At 44.8% G+C, this 19,241-nt stretch overlaps 2 protein-coding genes across 38 annotated transcripts in view; both read left to right on the top strand.

The window, feature by feature from the left end:
* The window catches only part of MPHOSPH9 (M-phase phosphoprotein 9), a 91,485-nt gene extending 76,029 nt beyond the window's left edge, over positions 1–15,456 (top strand). For 9 of the 17 annotated variants that reach the window (XM_054441919.1, XM_054441913.1, XM_063647174.1 and 6 more), the window contains 8 exons: positions 946–1,080; positions 2,258–2,433; positions 3,607–3,747; positions 4,583–4,703; positions 5,499–5,602; positions 6,331–6,578; positions 6,864–6,932; positions 10,812–11,321. In XM_054441919.1, the coding sequence (XP_054297894.1) occupies positions 946–1,080; positions 2,258–2,433; positions 3,607–3,747; positions 4,583–4,703; positions 5,499–5,602; positions 6,331–6,578; positions 6,864–6,932; positions 10,812–10,913 (1,096 nt within the window). In that variant the 3' untranslated portion in view covers positions 10,914–11,321. Of the gene's footprint in view, positions 1–945; positions 1,081–2,257; positions 2,434–3,606; positions 3,748–4,582; positions 4,704–5,498; positions 5,603–6,330; positions 6,579–6,863; positions 6,933–10,811; positions 11,322–15,156 lie in introns of those variants that run through there. The other 8 variants (XM_054441921.2, XM_054441917.2, XM_063647173.1 and 5 more) reach the window with 6 other exon arrangements.
* A 1,188-nt stretch (positions 15,457–16,644) lies between these two features.
* Positions 16,645–19,241, top strand: part of PITPNM2 (phosphatidylinositol transfer protein membrane associated 2) — a 167,983-nt gene continuing 165,386 nt past the window's right edge. For 4 of the 21 annotated variants that reach the window (XM_054441871.2, XM_054441866.2, XM_063647168.1 and 1 more), the window contains exon 1: positions 16,647–17,049. The gene's annotated coding sequence lies outside the window, so the exon portion shown is untranslated. Of the gene's footprint in view, positions 17,086–17,806; positions 18,021–19,241 lie in introns of all 21 variants that reach the window. The other 17 variants (XM_063647164.1, XM_063647166.1, XM_063647160.1 and 14 more) reach the window with 9 other exon arrangements.

The raw sequence follows: 19,241 nt of genomic DNA, 5'->3' as shown, positions 1-19,241 counted from the left end.
CTATTACTATTTAAATCAATCATGTCAACCTAAAATGAGTGACAGAGACTGACTCTCCAAAGAAATTTATTTGGAAATGTTGGGGGTTTGCAATCTGGAGTACGCATGCTGTGGTGAACCATAAGCATGTCTAAAGGGGTTGGGACACAGGAAACTTTAAAAGACAAAGGGCAGTCCACAGTCCACTAAGCTATTTTAAAACAAAGACCACTGGTTACAGGAGCATGTTGCGGGCATTAGCATTAGCTCAGTGGTGGAGACATCCCTTGTTAGGGATGTTTCCGTGTACAAGCAGCTTATTATCTGGAATACTGTGGTTCTGAGGAATTCAGAATAGTTCCCATAATCAGCATCTGTGTGAGAGGCTGCTCTTTTGTGCCTCCCAGCTCCATTTTGTGGGAGTTTGACATTAGTGACTCCATTTTGATACTGAAAACTTTCATTATTAAAATTAACATTTTATAATTGGTTCTTCAGTCTCACCAGCCACATTTCAGGTGTTCAGTAGTGACACCTGACTTGTGACTGCTGCATTGGACAGTGCAGATAGCATTTCTGGTTTTGCAGAAGATTCTGTTGGACAGTGCTGGTCTGAAGGGAACAAGAAGGGCAGCCCTGCTTCCTTCAGCACCTTACCCTCAGCTACAGTAGGGGCACAGGGTGTAAAGGGTGTGAAATGCATGAGAGACAGTGAGGGGAATGTTCAGAGCCACAAGTACCTGAATCTTGACTGAGATTCAGGAGTAACAGAAACCTAGAACAACAGTTAAGTTGAATCATAAAACTGTAAAATAAATTGTATCCAAAATACAGATTGTTACATGTGATTTTTAAATTAGTGTACAAATGTGTAAATACTGTTTGAGAGCAGATTGTTTTATATGCACATGCAGTCTGAATTGAAGTGCAGACCTTTATAATGCCTGACCGTTTTCATTCTAATAGCACACTAGCAACTTCAGACGTCAGCAGGCGGAAATGGCTGATTCCAGGTGCAGAGTACTCCATCTTTACTGGCCAGCCTCTGGACACCCAGGACAGTAATGTGGACAACCAGCTGGAGGAAACCTGTAGCCCTGGGTGAGATAACTTTGCTAAAGATTCTATTTAGGGATGTTATGTTTTCTTAGAGATTTCAATTGCTTTTAAAAGTTCAGGAAGCCCTCTCTTTGGTTCTTTAATGTCTTAATTTTGAGAACCTGACTTTTATTTTACTTTGAAAGTCTACTACTTTTAGAATATTTTACTTCCGTGAGCTCTGCCGAGCTTCCCCACCTGTGCTCAGTGGCACAGTATGGGTTTGTGATTAGGATAGGATGTCGATCCTCAGGCCAGGCGTGGTGGCTCACGCCTGTAATCCCAACACTTTGGGAGGCCAACGTGGAGGATCGCTTGAGCATAGGAGTTTGAGACCAGCTTGGGCAGCATGACGAAATCTCACCTCTGCAGAAAATAAATATATTAGCCGGGCGTGGTGACATGCGCCTGTAGTTTTAGCTACTTGGGAGGCTGAGGTGGGAGGATTACTTGAGCCTGGGGAGCTCAAGGCTACAGTGAGCTATGATTGCGCCACTGCACTCCAGCCTGGGTGACAGAGTGGGACCTTGTCTAAAAACAAACAAAAGATGTAGATCCTCTCCCCCTTCAGATGGCTCTGGCCAGCCCGAGCCCCGAGCCTGCGTGAGCAGCCTCAGCCGCTTACTCCAGGGTGCTGTGCAGATGCTGTTCCTCTAAGTGTAGGACTAGAAGGATGGGAAAGCACTGTATGCAGGTTTAATTTATTTGCATTGCAAAGCATGCTCATTGTGGAGTATAATTGTCAACTCTGTTATTCCCCTAACAACTCCAGTAAAGTGTGTGTTTTAGCGTGGACTGTTATAACAAATTACCACAGACTGGGTGGCATAAACAACACACATTTCTTTCTCTACCTCTGGAGGCTGGAAGTGCAAGATCAGGGTGCTGAGTGTTTGGTGAGGGCCCTCTTCCTGGTTATGTCCTCACATGGCCTTTCCTTGGTGTGTGTGCACAGAGAGAGCACTCCTGCCTCTTTCCCTTTTTCATAAGGGCATTAATCCCATCTTGGAGGCTTCACCCTCATGACCTCATCCAACCCTAATTACCTCGTAAAGGCCCCACCTGCAGACACCATCACATTGAAGATTAGGGCTTCAACGTGTATGTTTGGTGTGGGGGCGGGGGGCAAGATACAGATGTTCAGTCCATAGCACTGTATGTCTTAAAATTATTGTTTAAGGCACCTTTCACCTCTGGAAAAGGATTCTTCACCTGGAAGTTCATCAACAAGCTTGTTGATAAAAAAGCAAAGAGAGACTTCAGACACGCCGATCATGAGAGCTTTAAAAGAACTTGATGAGGGAAAAATACTTAAAAATTGGGGGACACAGACAGAGAAAGAGGACACCTCAAATAGTGAGTATTTCCTTGTTTGAGATAGACGGATATAGATATCTTTTCCCCATTTATATTACCTTCATTAAAATTAAAATATTTAGGTAATGAAATTAAAAGTTTTAGCTCTGTAAACTTGCTATTTTACTGCTACTTCAGCTCCATTTCATAGAGAATTGAATGTCCTAGTTAATAATTTATCACAGTTCTGGCATAACATGTACCTTTTGTACAAAGCCAGTTGCATCTTACATTCTGATTATGAAAAAGGCTTACATGGCATTCTTTTTTTTTTTTTTTGAGACAGAGTCTCACTCTTTTGCCCAGGCTGGAGTGCAGTGCGTAATCTCAGCTCACTGCAAACTCCACCTCCTGGGTTCAAGTGATCATCCTGCCTCAGCCTCTCAAGTACCTAGAGTTACAAGTGCCCTCCACCACCCCCGGCTAATTTTAATATTTTTAATAGAGACAGAGTTTCACCATGTTGGCCAGGTTGGTCTCGAACTCCTGGCTTCAAGTGGTCCACCCACCTTGTCCTCCCAAAGTGTTGTGATTACAGGCGTGAACCACTGCTCCTGGCCTTACATGGCATTCCTAAGGATATTTGAAAAATTCCTGTCAGTCCGTCTTACTTGCACACATCAGAAAGCTGTGATAGGCATTTGGTATTCATGAAGTGAGATATAACATTTCCTCTTCTTTCTTGGTTACTGAGCATCTGCAGATAAGGCAAGTAGTGTCTTTAATACTGTGTTTTTTCACAGGTCCAGGTCACCAATACGTTTCTCTCCTTTTCCACTATGCTTGCTTGCTCAGACCCCTTAGTCATCCTGCCAGCGTCTTTGGGGTTACATCTCCCAAGCAGTGTCTCTTAGTAAATAAATTAGTAACCTGCTTTCTAAAAATAACCCTCTTGAAAATCGCCTTGAATGCCGATTGTAAACAGGGAACCAGAATGAATTCATTATAAACTCCCATATTTTTCTTCATCAAGCATTTTTTATCATTATAATGTGGTGCATTTGCAAATAGTCATTATAACCTAGCTGATGAGAATAAATGCTTTTGAGCAGAACCTAAGCTGTGGGGCTTGGTGTGTAACCATGTGTAACCACCTGTTAATAAAGGTGGATAACTGAAGCTTAGGCTTGTTTTGATTTGTTTTTTGTTTTGCTTTTTTTTGGTCTGCTGTAGTAAATCCTCAACAAACTGAAACTTCAGTTAATTCAAGTCGTTCTCCAGAGAAGTGTGCCCAACAGAGACAAAAGAGACTTAATTCGGCCTCACAGAGATCATCATCTTTACCACCTTCAAATCGTAAATCAAGTACTCCAAGTAAGAGTTAGATGTGTACATCTCTTGGGTTCAAAAGCGTGATCTCTGAGTCAAATCTATTTGTGCCCGCTGCTTGCCCGTTTCTGGTTTCTCTTGTATCCTCAGCACCTAGTAGAGTACTCTGAGCAGAGGACCCCTAAATGAGATCTTGTTCATAAATAAAATTGTCTGATCACACAGATACTACAAATGTAAATGAAGAAATCTGTTTATTAAAGTGAGATTTTTTATTGTGTCCAGTAAATTGTTTACAATTAATACTAATAATTTATTGTGTCCACTAAATCGTTTGCAACTAATACTTAAAAATACTTCAGAATTTTTAAGATAGTAGACAGCTATCCAAACATTAATTCAATCAAATTAATCCAAGCTAGTCTGCAAATATACTTCTTATGTATTTGATCTCAAGTACTCAGCATTAGTCACTGTTTTTCTTTAGCCAATTACAGGTTGGTTTTAAAGTTGAAGCATTGAATTTCTGTCCTGAATTTCTGTTTTCATAACAGCTGAGGAGATTCTTATTATTGTGTTATAGGAATGTTCAGTAGTGTACTGCTGTTTCCATCTTATTTCCAGTCGACTTCTAAAATCCTGAAAAACCAGTTTTGAGTCAGAGTGCTGAAAGTACTGTCTGATATACTACAGTGTTACAGTGGTAACCTCTAGGTGTTAGGATTATGAGTGATTTTATTTTTTTGTACACCCTTATTTCTCTCTCAAAGTTTTATGTTGAAATTATATTCCTTTCAAAATTAGAAAAAACTGAATAAGAAACTGTTATGCTGATACATATAGAAGGAAAAGAATATTTCCTCTTCATTTTCTTCTATAGCAAAAAGAGAGATTATGCTAACACCAGTGACTGTGGCTTATAGTCCAAAGCGATCCCCTAAAGAAAACTTGTCCCCAGGATTTAGTCATCTGCTTAGCAAAAATGAGAGCAGTCCAATTCGGTAAGTTCTCTAAAATTGTAGAATAAAGTTTACTATATTGGTGATTTTTTTCCAAGTGTTGACTTACGTCTCTAGCTATCACTAATTTTTCAGTTACCAGTGGGAACTCTGTGAATTTCATTTAAATCATAAGAGAATGTCATACTACAACTGAAGTACTGCAGTACAATGAACACAGTTTTTAACTATGTAAACTTGCTACTACTAGATTTTAAATATCACCTCAGCACCCCTTTCAGCTTTTGTATGTAGAATGATAGTTCCTTGTTTTCCTGGAAAGGTTTATGATACGGGAAAACTTTTGGGCCATTTGTACAGGAAAGTGGGCTTTACTGGTATGGCCCTGGCACCAAATGCACGTTTACCTGTGCTGCTGAGAATCTGTCCCCTCCGAAGTGTGGGCAGCTGTGTGTGTTATTGGCGGGGAGGGATGTTGCTTCTTGGTTCCAGACCCAACTCTGTCAGGCTCTTGCGGAGATGAGTTAAGCACATTGAACCTCAGTTTCCTCTTCTATAAAACGGGGATAATAATAACTACCCTGCTTATTTCATAAGGTTTTTATAAAGATCAAATGAGATAATGTATGGGTAAGTGTTTTAAGTCTTTAGTTTGTAAATACAATTTTGTTAGAAAATAGAAATTAAATTTCAGTTTTAGACAATTACATAACCAGCTTTCTTTTAAGAAAATACATAAATATGTGAGTTAGCTGGATGCCAGCTCATCTTTGTAGTGGAGATAGGGAAAATCAGTTAACATTTTTTTTCTCACAAGTAACTTGCTTCATTCAATAGATTTGATATACTTTTGGATGATTTAGATACTGTTCCTGTGTCTACATTACAACGTACCAATCCAAGAAAGCAACTCCAGTTTCTTCCTCTAGATGACTCGGAAGGTATCTTTTCCTAAAAAATATTAGTTATGGTTGTAATCATTCATTTTTTGAGATTCTGGTATCAATGTTCTAAATATTATGATATCTTGCACTTAAATATTTTCCTACTCAAGGGCGTCTGAAACTAAGCACTCATGATGCTATGTGTTGTTATGTCAATGTTGTTATCCTCATTGAAAAGTTGGGAAACTGAGGTACAGGGAATGTTGATGTTTAATTACCAGGGCCACACTGTTCAGTTATTCTCTTTACTTTTATTCTCTATATGCAGCCTAGGCTTTGGGTAACTTTTTTTTTCTCATTTATATTCTACATTTGGAATAAAGCTATAAGACAATGTATGTGAAATCACTTGGGTAGGCCCTCAAAACATTAACTGTTTAGTGTGGGTGTACGTCCACTAAATGTGATGTATTATTTAGTTTTTAAGCTTTTTTTTTTTTTTTTTGCTTTAAGTTTACTTAAACTTCATTTATGTTTACATGAAGTTTGCTTAAGTTCATTAAGGGAAGTTGTAAAGATTGTCAAACAGAGGGCAAAGCTTTCAGAATTCTTTGGAGAAAAAAGCACTGAGTAAATATGATTGATTATTGTATCTCTTTTCATTACTTTTTTGGGCCATATAGCAGCTATATCCAGAAAGTGAAATTGGGCAACATATTTAATATATATGCAACCTACACGAAAAATTGATAAGAAATACAAGCAATTTCTCTCCTCTCTGACAGAAAAAATGTATTCTGAGAAAGCCACCGATAACCATGTTAATCATAGCTCTTGCCCTGAACCAGTGCCAAATGGAGTGAAGAAAGTATCTGTGAGAACAGCCTGGGAGAAGAATAAATCAGTTAGCTATGAACAGTGTAAGCCGGTTTCAGTCACTCCACAGGGGAATGATTTTGAATATACAGCAAAAATTCGGACCCTAGCTGAAACAGAACGATTTTTTGATGAACTTACAAAAGAAAAGGACCAGGTAAAAACAAACAAATATTTTTAAAAATTGTTTTCTGAACTTAATGCTTATGTCTAGGAGAAGGGAATTATTGAGTCAAACCTGTCTCAGGAAATTACAATGGGATAACATACCAGAGCTGTGCTAGCAACGGATTTGAGCCATGTGGTCCTTACTAATTGACAGAGGGAAATTAAGTTGAGATGAAATGGACAAGGAAATACTAAGCCAAGATCTTTTCTTTCCATTCTGTGTGATAAACCTCCCTGCCAGTAATTTAAACGTATTTTTTTCGTATGTTAACAGATTGAGGCAGCACTAAGCAGGATGCCTTCTCCTGGAGGACGAATCACTTTACAGACAAGATTAAATCAGGTGAAATGTCTTAGCTTGAATCTGCTTTAGAGGCTTGATGCCAGTCAGTGTTCCAGTTATCTAAGAGGGGTTTAAAAAATCATGGCACAGTGAAAATTAGACACACTGAAGCAGCAGTCAAAACTTTTAGCTTTTACGGGAAGTGTTTGATTATAGCAATTTTATAACTGCAAGCTAGCTTTCAGGAATAAAAATTGATTTTACCTTTAGACTTAGAGAAGAAGGTGTTCATGCCCTTGTATTTTCAAGAAACTAACTTGAGAGCAAATGGCAATATGCTTTTCAACAGATTTTACATTAAGTTAATGCTCACAGATTGCCTCTCTTTTTGTTTTATTTCTCTCTCCTCAAATCTGTAATTTATTTCTGAACTCCTTTCCATTAGCAAGCAGATAAAATGGTTACACTTTGGAAACTGAATAGCTGTAGAGGTTCAAAAAGTGAGCTGTAGGCCGGGCGCAGGGGCTCACGCCTGTAATCCCAGCACTTTGGGAGGCTGAGGCGGGTGTATCACCTGAGGTCAGGAGTTCCAGCCACTGCGCCCAGCCCCCAACTTCTTTTTTTCTGACTTTGTCTTTTTGTTCTGAAAATTTTAGTCAATAATTTATAGGCTGGGCGTGGTGGCTCATGCCGGTAATCCCAGCACTTTGGGAGGCTGAAGCAGGCGGGTCACCTGAGGTCAGGAGTTCGAGACCAGCCTGGCCCACATGGTGAAACCCCGTCTCTACTAAAGTACAAAAATTAGCCGGCATGGTGTGGGGGTGGGCGCCTGTAATTCCAGCTACTTGGGAGGCTGAGGCAGGAGAATTGCTCGAACCTGGAAGGTGGAGGTTGCAGTGAGCCAAGATGGTGCCACTGCACTCCAGCCTGGGTAATAGAGCAAGACTCAGTCTTAAAAAAAAAAAAAAACTTTCAATTGAACTTTTCATGTTATGAAATATCTTTCTATAACATCCTTTTAAATTAACGTACAATATTCCATCAGCAGTAACATATTTAACCAAGAATGTTTTAGTAGAAATTTGGGTTGCTTCTAATTTTGATATCATAAATAAGGCTGCAATAAAGTTCTTAAACATATCTCTTTGCACATGTAAGTATTGCCTTAGGAATCATTCCCAGAAATAAAAATGCTAGGTCCAAAGAAATGCAAATTTCTAAGGATTTGGATATATGTCAAGTTGTAACCCAGGATGTTTGAGACAGTTTCTACTCCTACCTGCAGTGTATGAAGATAAGCTCTTCCCCATCCTGAAACCTGTATTTTTGGGAAAACAAAACAAAAAAAACAAAACAAAAAACAACCTGCCATGGCCGAGCGCAATGGCTTATGCCTGTAATCCCAGCACTTTGGGAGGCCGAGGTGGGCGGATCACGAGGTCAGGAGTTCGAGACCAGCCTGGCCAACATGGCAAAACCCCATCTGTACTAAAAATACAAAAAATTAGCCAGGCGTGGTAGTGCACGCCTGCAGTCCTAGCTACTTGGGAGGCTGAGGCATGAGAATCGCTTGAACCCGGGTGGTGGAGGTTGCATTGAGCTGAGATCGTGCCACTGCACTCAGCCTGGGTGACAGAGCAAGACTCCGTCTATGAAAAAGAATAATAAAAAAAAATACCTGCCAATGTGATCGTTTTTTAAAAGGTGTGGGGTTGTCTTGGCTAATCTTTTATTTATCTAGTTTGGAGACAGAGTCTCGCTCTGTCACCAGGCTGGAGCGCAGTGACGCAATCTCGGCTCTCTGCAACCTCCAACTCCCTGGTTCAACTGATTCTCCTGCCTCAGCCTCCCAAGTAGCTGGGATTACAGGCACATGGGCCCGGCCTAATTCAAAGATATTTTGAGGCCGAGCACAGTGGCTCATGCCTGTAATCTCAGCACTTTGGGAGGCCAAGGCAGGCGGATCACTTGAGGTCAGGAGTTTGAGGCCAGCCTGGCCGACGTGGTGAAACCCTGTCTCTACTAAAAATACAAAAAAATTAGCTGGTTGGGGTGGTGTGCCTGTAATCTCAGCTACTTGGAGGCTGAGGCAGGAGGTTCACCTGAACCCAAGACTTGGAGGTTGCAGTGAGCTGAGATTACACCACTGCATTCCAGTCAGGGCAACAGAGTGAGACTGTGTCTCAAAAAAAAAAAAAAAAAAAGTTGAGGTACAGTTTGATTCTCTTCTTAGGTTTCTCTTTTAATTTTTTTGAGACAGGGTCTCATTCTGTCACTCAGGCTGGAGTGCATTGGCACAATCATAGCTCACTGTAGTCTTGACCTCTGAGGCGTCAGCCCCTTGAATAAGCTAGGACTACAGGCATGCACCACCACACCTGGCTAATTTTTAAAATTTTTTTGTAGAGGTGGGGCCTTGCAGTGTTGCCCAGGCTGGTCTCGAACTCCTGGCCACAAGTGATTCTCCCACCTTGGTCTCCCAAAGTGCTGGGATTACAGGTGTGAGCCACCATGCTTGGCCTTATTTTTCTTTTTAAAAATGATACACGGCTGGGTGTGGTGGCTCACGCCTGTAATCCCAGCACTTTGGGAGACTGAGGTGGGCAGATCAGATCACCTGCAGTCAGGAGTTCAAGACCAGCTTGGCCAATATGGTGAAACCCTGTCTCTACTAAAAATATAAAAATGAGCCGGGCATGGTGGTGGGCACCTGTAATCCCAGCTACTTTTGAGGCTGAGGGAGGAGAATTGCTTGAACCTGGGAGGCACAGGTTGCAGTGAGCTGAGATTGTGCCACTACACTCCAGCCTGGGCAACAGAGCGAGACGCCGTCTCCCCACTCCCAAAAAAAAAAAAAAAAAAAAAAGTGGTACGCGTATATATGTATGCAGAAAAAATAGGAAAGAGGAACAGTTTTTGTTTTGTTTTGTTTTTTTTGCTTATTTGTCTTCTAAATTTTCTATATTCTAAGTGTTCTATAATCCTTTTATAATTAAAGAAAAAAATTTTAAGTTTTATTTCAGGACACCATTGGAATTAATACTGAATAAATTAACTAAAATGAGGCTGGGTGCAGTGGCTTATGCCTATAATCCCAGCACTTTGGGAGGCCGAGGTGGGTGGATCACTTGAGGCCAGGAGTTCGAGACCAGCCTGGGTGACATAGTGAGACCTTGTCTCTGCAAAAAAAAAATGTTTAAAATCAGCCAGGTGTGGTGGTGCCTGCCTGTAGTTTCAGATACTCGAGAGGCTAAGGTGGAAGGATTGCTTGAGCCCAGGAGTTTGAGGCTGCAGTAAGCTATGATCATGGCATTGCAGTTCGGCTTTGGGTGACAGAGCAAGACCCTGTCTCAACAAAAACACAGAAGTATGTATAATGATATATAGTCCAGGTATTATTTAACAGTAATATTGCTTATTTTAAAATAGCAGTTGTTAATTCATTGTGAAATCTAATTTTTTTTAGAAAAGTATCCTTCAGTGTTTTTTTTTTTTTCCTTTTTAACTTAGAAATTTTGGTGAGAAGAAAGTTATTTGATCTATGTATGTGTGGGATGTAGCACTGATCAAATGTGTCCATTTCTTCTGGTGAAATGTGTGAAGCACCTCCTAGGCTCCTCTTGTACTGTTCTCACTTCAGCAGAGCCAAAGAATTATCCTCTTCCAGTTGGTTGTATTGCTGTTACTAGAATTTCCATATACTCAATGTATCAAACATATTGAGAATATTTTAAAGTACAGCAGTTATTTGGAATAGTTGAAAAGCTAATTTACATTGTCCAGTTTAAAAGAAATCATAAGATGTTTTGTGTAGAAAGCAAAATAATTGTAATTTTAGTGTTTATACTTCCTCTTTTGCTAAAAGAAAGGTCAGTTTGGTGGTGATTATAGAACTTGGTATAGAATTCTAATTAAACTTTTCCCATTGTTTTCACCTAGGAAGCCTTGGAAGATCGTTTGGAAAGGATTAATCGAGAACTGGGTTCAGTTCGCATGACGCTAAAGAAATTCCATGTTTTGCGCACCTCTGCAAATCTTTGAGATTTGTAGCCATTAAATTTTGAGACATTTTTGTTTGCACTAATGTATAATTATGCAGTCAGAAAAGGCAAACTATTTTGTACTGTTTATAAGCCTTCAAACAGTAGTTTTACAATCATGCTATTCTTACACTTGCTATTTTATACTTCAAATGGCCACATATTTTCAAGATATTTTTGTTATGCTCAGGAATCTCTTGTATATTTTACTATTTAAAAAGCATTATTTTTAAATAGTATATGTCTCCAATTTATATCAAGAATAAGGAAATATAAACAGGGGAAGCAGCTTGTTTCTAAACAAATAGTGTTATCCTTTTACAATTAACTGCACACCAATTTTATAAACTTGTTCTACATTGTAAATACAATTCATTTTTTAAAAAATAAAGCTTAATAGCTTCCATAATGATAGACTAGTACATGCTGAATACATAAACAATTACAGTGTACCTTGAATTTCAGTTGTGTTGAGGTTTTTAAAAAATGGTAATGCAATTCCTATTTGAAACATGTCTTAGAGTGAATATCAGAATAGTAATAATGGACTCTTGGAAATCTTTGAAAACTACATGAATATAACTCATTTTCTTTAAACTTTATTGTCTGTAAGAGAAAAATGAGAGAGATTGTAATTCTCTAATTTTATCTTTTCTAAAAGAGTTAAACAATTGGAGAGCCCTCTCTGGAGAGCTGTCAGAGTAGCTCTCTGCCCATTGTTCTGAATTAACTTGTGCCCCACGCTGGACAATAAAGGGACAGATAAACCCTTTGAAATACAAGCCACCACCCCATGAGGGATTAAGAGGGCAGTCTGGTTTTCTTAGTGTGCATGGCTTCAGCTGTCCGTCGTAGTTGTCATCTGGATATGTTCACCCCTTTCCACTCCTTCACCCGGCCAAAAGGAAAATATTTCCATTGTAGGTGCTGTAAGAACACTAGACTTTAGATCATCACAATCTACTGTATTTGTTAATGGACAGGGAGTGTGTCCGGATGGAGCCTGGTGACTTCTCCTCGGCCTTGCAGAGGGCTCCAGCCCACTGCCTCTGTGGTAGCCGCTGGCTCTCAGAAGTAGCGCGTGGGCAGGAGTCTCTCCTCTGATCCAGGAGCATTGGCAGGTTTGTGTTAGGACTGCTGGTTAAGTTGGAGCTGTGTAACTACTTAGTTTTTGGTAGCCAATCAGAACGCAGTGCCCCACATATTCCAGCTCGGTACATGTTGATAAACAGACTCATCCAAACTTTCAAAATGGATTCGTACTAAACATGCTCAGGTTTTAAATTTTGGTTTGCTTTTGAGCTTTTCCTCTTTATGTGGCTCTTAATAATAAGTAGTTAGAATGAACCAAGCCATCCCAGTTATTCCAAGCAGGCTCTCAAATGACCTTTGAGCACCCTTCACCTGGCTGGTCCCCAGGCCAGGGGTCCACAGCCTTGCTCCCTTCTCAGCAAGGAGGGCGGCCTGTCTGACAGTGCAGTTGAACCTTTGCTCCCTATTCCTGCAACTTTTGAAGACTTCAGGCTAATCAAAATTACTTATAATTAGAATCAAGTGCCTTTATTCTTGTTTTTTATTTTTATTTTATTTTATTTATTTATTTTTTTAGATGGAGTTTTGCCCTTGTTGCCCAGGCTGGAGTGCAATGGCATGATCTCAGCTCGCTGCAACCTCTGCCTCGCGGGTTCAAGCGATTATCCTGCCTCAGCCTCCCGGGTAGCTGGGATTACAGGCATCTGCTACCGCGCGCGCGCGCGCGTGTGTGTGTGTGTGTGTGTGTGTGTGTGTGTGTGTGTGTGTGTGTGTGTGTGTGTGTGTAGATGGTGTGTGTGGGTGTGTGGGGGTGTGTGTGGGTGTGTGTGTGTGTGTAGATGGTGTGTGTGGGTGTGTGTGTGTGTAGATGGTGTTTCACCATATTGGCCAGGCTGGTCTCCAACTCCTGAACTCAAGTGATCCGCCTGCCTCAGCCCCTCAAAGTGCTGGGATTACAGGCATGAGCCACCACACCCGGCCTATTCTTGGTATTCTTTATTCTTGGTTTTCTAGCCTTTAGAAAAAAAAAAAAATCTAGTCTTGGTAAAGAAAATGTTCATTTTAATCAAGCTCCAGTACAGCTTGTGTCAAGACCTAGTAAGACCACCTTTAATGTGTTCCTGGATATGACATATTAAAAACTAACTTGAAAATTGTTAGGATATTTCCTTGTTCCCTACTTTTATTGTAAAATCTACTACATTCTTAAGAATTAAAAAATGCCATTTCAGAAGAGATGATAGTTTTATCTTGCCAAGGAATTATCTTCTTAGTAGCCTATATTGGCTTATTCCAAAAAAGGCGTTAAGCTCCATCAAAACATCTTCTGCGCCTCTCTCTCAGCATATGCTTTGATATTTGAAGTGTGTAATAGATTGGAGCTATCAGTCACTTATTTTTAAAAAATGTATTCTTTTTTCTTCATAGCTGTGAAGAGGGATACCAAGGAAAATTCTTTCTGCTATCTTTCTCTTTGGTAATGCTTATCTTATGAACACTCAACTGAAAAAACACTCCACCTAAAAGTAGGAAAGATGGCAATTCTAAATAGCAGCTATTATCCCGGGGTGTAAACTATTTTTGTTGTTGGCTTGGGGCTGTGCTGCAGGTATTAACAGTTTAAAAAAAAACCCTAAGCAAATCTGCCACTTCTGGGAAGTGCCTTTTAAAATGCAAATAGAAAGTGAACTCTCCCCTGATGCCTGGATATGCCCCCTTCCTTTCCCTTGCTAAGCCTCTGTTTGCAGGAGCTACTCCTGAGGTATGGAAATGGCCTTTGCAACTGAAGGACTTTTCCAACTGAAGCAACAGATGTAGCTAAAGTGGCCGTGCTAGGGCTGTGCAGAGCTGGGCTCAGGGGACAAGAAGGGAGAGACTTGGAGCCAGAGAGACCTGGGTCACATCCTGGCACAGGCCTGCCTTCCTCAGCTATAAGACGAAATAAGAAAACTCCTTTCATTAAGGGAGATTTTGTAAAGTGCCTGGTGCTTAGTAAGTGCTCAAGAAATACTATATTTCAGATTCATTGAGTTAAGTAGGCTTTTGAGGTAGCATACTTTTTTTTTTTTTTTTTTGGGATGAAGTTTAGCTCTGTTGCCCAGGCTGGAGTGCAGTGGTGTGATACCGGCTCACTGTAACCTCTGTCTCCTGGGTTCAAGCTATTCTCCTGCCTCAGCCTCCCGTGTAGCTGAGATTACAGGTGCGTACCACGCCTGGTTAATTTTTGTATTTTCGGTAGAGACGGGGTTCTCACCATGTTGGCCATCCTGGTCTTGAACTTCTGACCCCAAATGATCTGCCTGCCTTGGCCTCCCAAAGTGTTGGGATTACAGGCATGAGCCACTGCCCCAAGCCTTGAGGTAGCATACTTTTTGAAATAAGTATATTATGTCCCAAGCAGTTGACCTAAAAACTGCCTTGGACTGACATTTGTTAGGTGGTCAAAGATGTTCTCTTCACGCTTTGCAAAAAAATAAGCTTTTTTGGAGTTTAAATTGAGCTTCCCTCTGGTGTGTTTGGTTTTTTAACCACCAAAAATTTAACAAATTTGATAACCTGTCATGTGTAAGTTCAGAAAGCACTTTGGTCTTAATTGGTGACTTGGGGGTTATTTGATATAAATATAGGCTGTTTTTCTAAAAATTATTGCCAGTATCCTCCAAATAATTGCCCCTTCAAATGTTTCATCTAAAGGTGACAGCCTGTGGGCAGAACCATGCGCAGGAAATGCCTGCCAGTAGGTGTTAGGAGATGTATGTGGAGTCTGTGATAGCCAACCAAAAACTATCCCCTTCTTGCTCAGAAAAGCCACGTGCTTTGCTGGATGCTACTTGAAATCTGAACTCTGCACCTACATATGTAGTAAAATTAGACACTTTCGTCACTTTAATTTTTAGATTATCTCAGAAGTTTTCACTAGATTTCAATGTGCCACTTGTGCTATGAGTCTTTAAGAAGCTTTAAAAAATAAATGCACACCTGTAGCCTTTTAGCATTCAGACAGGTAGATTATATTTACCTGTCATGAGGGACCATGTATGGTTGACAGTTGCAGGTTTGATTAAATCCACTATATTGCACAAATTTTGCTGGAAATAATTTCCTGCCCTGCCAAGAGCTCTATGGTAGTTTGATAATAAACTACTACCCCAGTATTCTTAGGAACTGTGTTACTAAGTCTTTTCTGCCTGATTTGTACTTTATTTCCATAGACCCCTCAGATATGTGAGGAATCAAGCCATAAATGTGCATTTGCTGGACATTATATACCATGTCATCTCTATGACTACAGATTTCAAGGATAATTTTTACATCTAACAATTTCACTGTAACAGTGACCGATAATGTGAAAAATGTGCTTTATACAGTGCTGCTGGTGGGTAGACAAGTGCTTGCTGCAGTTGTTTCTGAATCTAGCCAGATGCTGGAGTCGTGAAGCTGTAAGCTCCGCGGGAGCAGGGACCATCTCTCTCTTGCACTACGGGCACTCAATAAATACTCGTGGCTGTGAACTGGCGTGTGGCCTTTGTGTGTTTATTTCCGCTAGCTGGCTGCGGGAGCGGGTTGTTGGTGATTTTAAGTCCCAGGCATAGAGAAGTCCTTGAGTTACGGGTTAAGGGGCTTTCATCCAGGAGCGCAGTTCCCGTTGGGACTCGGCTCCGCAGATCTTTCTGGATGGATCCTAGGGCACCTCTTGGTGGAGGGAAGGAGCTGAGGCGTTCTAGGTGGTGATGGTACGCCTTGGTCCTCCTCTGCGTGGTCATGGTCAGGGGCACCTGGAGGCGAGTCGGGAACGATGGCCTTCCTGGCCCGTTCAGTTGGGTTCTGCCGTGACCCCAGGAGGTGAGCAGCTGTCAGGGGCTCGGCCTCCCCGGCTTCATCTGGAGTCATCTAGGCCGCCTTAATTTTAGCTTGTCCTCTCCCCTCCAGGGGGGCACCGCCGTCTTCTCAGCCTTATAAGGTGATAAGTAGGGATGGGTCGCACATCACTGAGTTTTAGGTGTGCCCTCTTTAGTTCCATGACTTCAGATTTTGCCAAACAAGTCCACCCTGGCTCAACCTAACAAACACCTCATGTTTTTAAGGAATGTCACCAGGCGCTCCCCCACCGGGGGCTCTTCCCATTGGAGAGCCCTGTCGTGCCAGATCATCGGGATTAAACTGTTCGTGATCCTCTTCCAGCTACTCCTGAGGTGGGGACCGGGACGGCTGCGCTCCCGGCTCTGCCGTTCCCTGGGCTGCGGCCCGGGCGTCCTGAGGGGAGAGCGCGGACCCGTCGTGTGGCGAGCACCGCGCCCGGGGCTGGGCTTCGGTGAGCTGCCCGCTGCGCTCTGCCCTCCCTGGTTTACCATTTCGCTCCCAAGAAACTTCATTTTTTAAAATGAGGCTGTTTTAAGAGTCACAGTGGCCGCAAGTCGGCCGGTTCCCGCCCCCGAGTGCGCTCGGCTGCTGCGGACGGTGGGCGAGGAGCTCGGGGCAGGCATCCGCGCCGCCGCCCCCGAGTCCAGTCCCGGGCCCTGAGGACACGGGCGAGCCGGGGAGGAGCGTGGGCGCCGCGGCAGGGCTGAGGAACCAGGCTGGCTGCCCGAGTCGGAGAGGTTTCTTCCGGCGGAGGCGGCGGGGCCGGGCCGGGACTCCGCAGGGACGCGCCCCCGCCGCCGCCGCCGCCGCCGCCGCCGCCGCCGCCGCCGCCGCCGCTCCCCCGCGCGGCCTGAGGAGGCGCCGCCGCCACTGAGGGAATGCGAGCCCGGCCCGGCGCGCGCGGGCAGCAGCGGCCGCTGGGGTGTGCGGGGCACGGCGGCGCCGCGGCGTAGAGCTGTCCAGCCGGCCCCGGCCGCCCGCCCGGCTCTTCCTTCTCAGCCCGCGGCCGCCTCAGCCAGAGCCGTCCGCCAGCACGTGCGCCGCCGCCGCCCGCCTGCGACGCCCGGGAGCAATGCCCGCCGGGGCCCTGCCGCTCGCCCGGGGCCAGCAGGCGGCGGGGGCGCGCGGGGCGCAGCCGGCCGGGCCGGGGCTGCGGGGCGGGCGCTCCCCGTGAGGCGGCGTGAGGTGGCAGCGGCCCAGCCGGGGCCCCGAAGAGGACAGAGCCCGCGGCCGCGCCGAGCGGGGTGAGTGCGTCCGGGCGGCCGCTCCGCAGGCCCGCGGTGAGTCCCGCAGTGCCGGGCGCTGGCCGGGGACCTGGGGATCTGGGGCGGCGGCTCCCAGAGAGGCCCCGGCCCGCCCGCCCGCCAAGCCGCGGGGGCTGGAGGAGGGAGCGGAGACCCGGGCAGGGAGGAGGGTGTGGCGTGCGGGAACCCCGCTCGGGAGACCGCCGGAGCCTGGCCTCAGTGAGTCGCCGGCCCTGGATCCGTGCCCGAAACGCTGATTTCCGAATTTCCGTCAGTCGCGGCCGCGTGGGGGACCCCCGCCAGGGACAAGTGTCATAGCGGTCGGGGGGCAGGCGTGGGCAGTGCCGGTGCCAGGGCGAGGAAGGGGCTGTCGGGAGGAAGCGGAGGTGAGCCCCCGGCCCGCCTTCTCTGCTTCCCGCCTCCCGCTGAACGTCCCCAGGCCCGGGCCGTGGCCTCTGCGTGTCGGGGGCCCAGGGTTGGGGTGTGGCCCGTCTCCATCCTCAGTGCCCCCTTCGTGTTGTAATGGGGGTGCCGGCTCTGTCTTCTTCCCACCCCGAATCCTTTCTTATCCGTGGCAGGGCTGATCAGGGGGGCTTGGGGAGAGGGAAAGTTCAGTGTCCCTCGCCCTAGTGTGCACTGTCTCCCCGCAAGAAATCCCAAGCGGCCACTCCAGGTAAACATAGTGCGTGCGGCGCAAATGTCATTTCAAGGCAAGTTCTCCAAGGCTTGTCCCCTTTCCACCGACTTGCTCCTGCAGAGACATCCTGCACTCCTCTCCCTCCCTCTGAAGTGTGGGCTGGGCGCCTCTCCAAACACCCCGGACTACCTGCCTCCCCCACCCAGAGTCTGGATTCTTCAAAGGAGACCTCACTGGAACATCTGTCTTTGTCCACAACCAGCCCTCTCCCCGGCCCCCATCTGGGAGTGACCAGAGGTGCTAGGATAGATCCCTCACTTCTGGAGGGAAGGCAGTAAGTGCTCCCCTTCATCTGAATCTCCCCTAACACCCATCCCCCAGACTCCTCTCTGCTCTGAACTCCCACTGCCTGCTATCTGTACCTCCTGTGTAACTCTTATCACCGTCTGCCTTATTTTATAGTTACTTTTCTATCTGCCTTATCTCCCCTGCTGGACGGTGAGCTCCCGGGCTGGAGTTGATTCATCTCTGGTCCTCTGCCCTGGTCAGTACGCTGCGTGCAGTCAGTGTCTCCGTGGAGCAGAAGGCCCCTCCAACGCTCGCCTCTGGGACCGTAGCTTGTCTGATTCCTGGACTGTTGCTGTTAAATTATTTTCCTTCCATGAAGAGACTGTATTCTGTGGTTGGAATGGACTTCCAGCCCTCTCCTACTGCAGAGAGAAACACAATGAGTTAGGAAGGGCTGTTTGTCTTGTAAGGAGTGGCTTGCCAAGTGAACAGGACAGTACATCCTCTGCCCTGAAGATGGCCAGGCACAGACTCTAGATTCTCTGGGTAGTGAGTGTTGAATGGGCCGTTCTCTCTCCTGGTCTTCCCCAGCTGCTCAGGCGTGGGAGGCAGCAGGGGAGAGAAGTGGACTGCAGGAGTGGAGAGACTGGGGTTCCAGGCCTGGCTTTTCCCATAACTTGCTACAGGAGCTTAACTAAGTCACTTGATTTCTCTTGGTTTTGGTTGCACCTTATGGAATCTGAAAGAATTCCTCTGCGTATCTAAGGCCCCTTGGGATCTGGGTCCTGTCTACCTTTTCTGCCTCCTCTCCTACCATTTCATTCATACCCTAAGCTGCAGTCTTGTCAGGCTACCTAGAGGCTTTCAAAGGCATGGTGCTCCCATGCCTTCCCTCTCCCCAGGTGCCTTCAGCTCTTCACTGGTTGAGACCCAGTCTTGGCCTTCGCAGGTGGAATTGGTCCCCCTTCTGATTTTGAACCACCCTAGTCTGACTTGCTTGCCACACAGAATGGCCCTTATCTGTTTACATGTGCCCCCCACTAGACTGTGAGCTCCTGGGCGGTTAGTGCTGTATCACGTTTCTCTGCATCCCCAACGCTTCGCTGCACAGTAAGGTACTTAGGAAAATAGTGAGAGGGTTGGCCTAGATCACCACTGAGAGCCCTTCTTGTCCAGAGTCGATTGCTTATACATTCTCTGTTATGGGGACCCATTGCCTTCCTCCGTGTCTAGAGGCCTGTTTTAACACCAAGCAGATAGATGCTCT

This window comes from Pongo pygmaeus, chromosome 10 (genome assembly GCF_028885625.2).
Source record: "Pongo pygmaeus isolate AG05252 chromosome 10, NHGRI_mPonPyg2-v2.0_pri, whole genome shotgun sequence".
Classification (NCBI taxonomy): domain Eukaryota; kingdom Metazoa; phylum Chordata; class Mammalia; order Primates; family Hominidae; genus Pongo; species Pongo pygmaeus.
The sequence above is the reverse complement of the archived record's forward strand: the minus strand, read 5'-3'. Positions and strand labels throughout refer to the sequence as shown.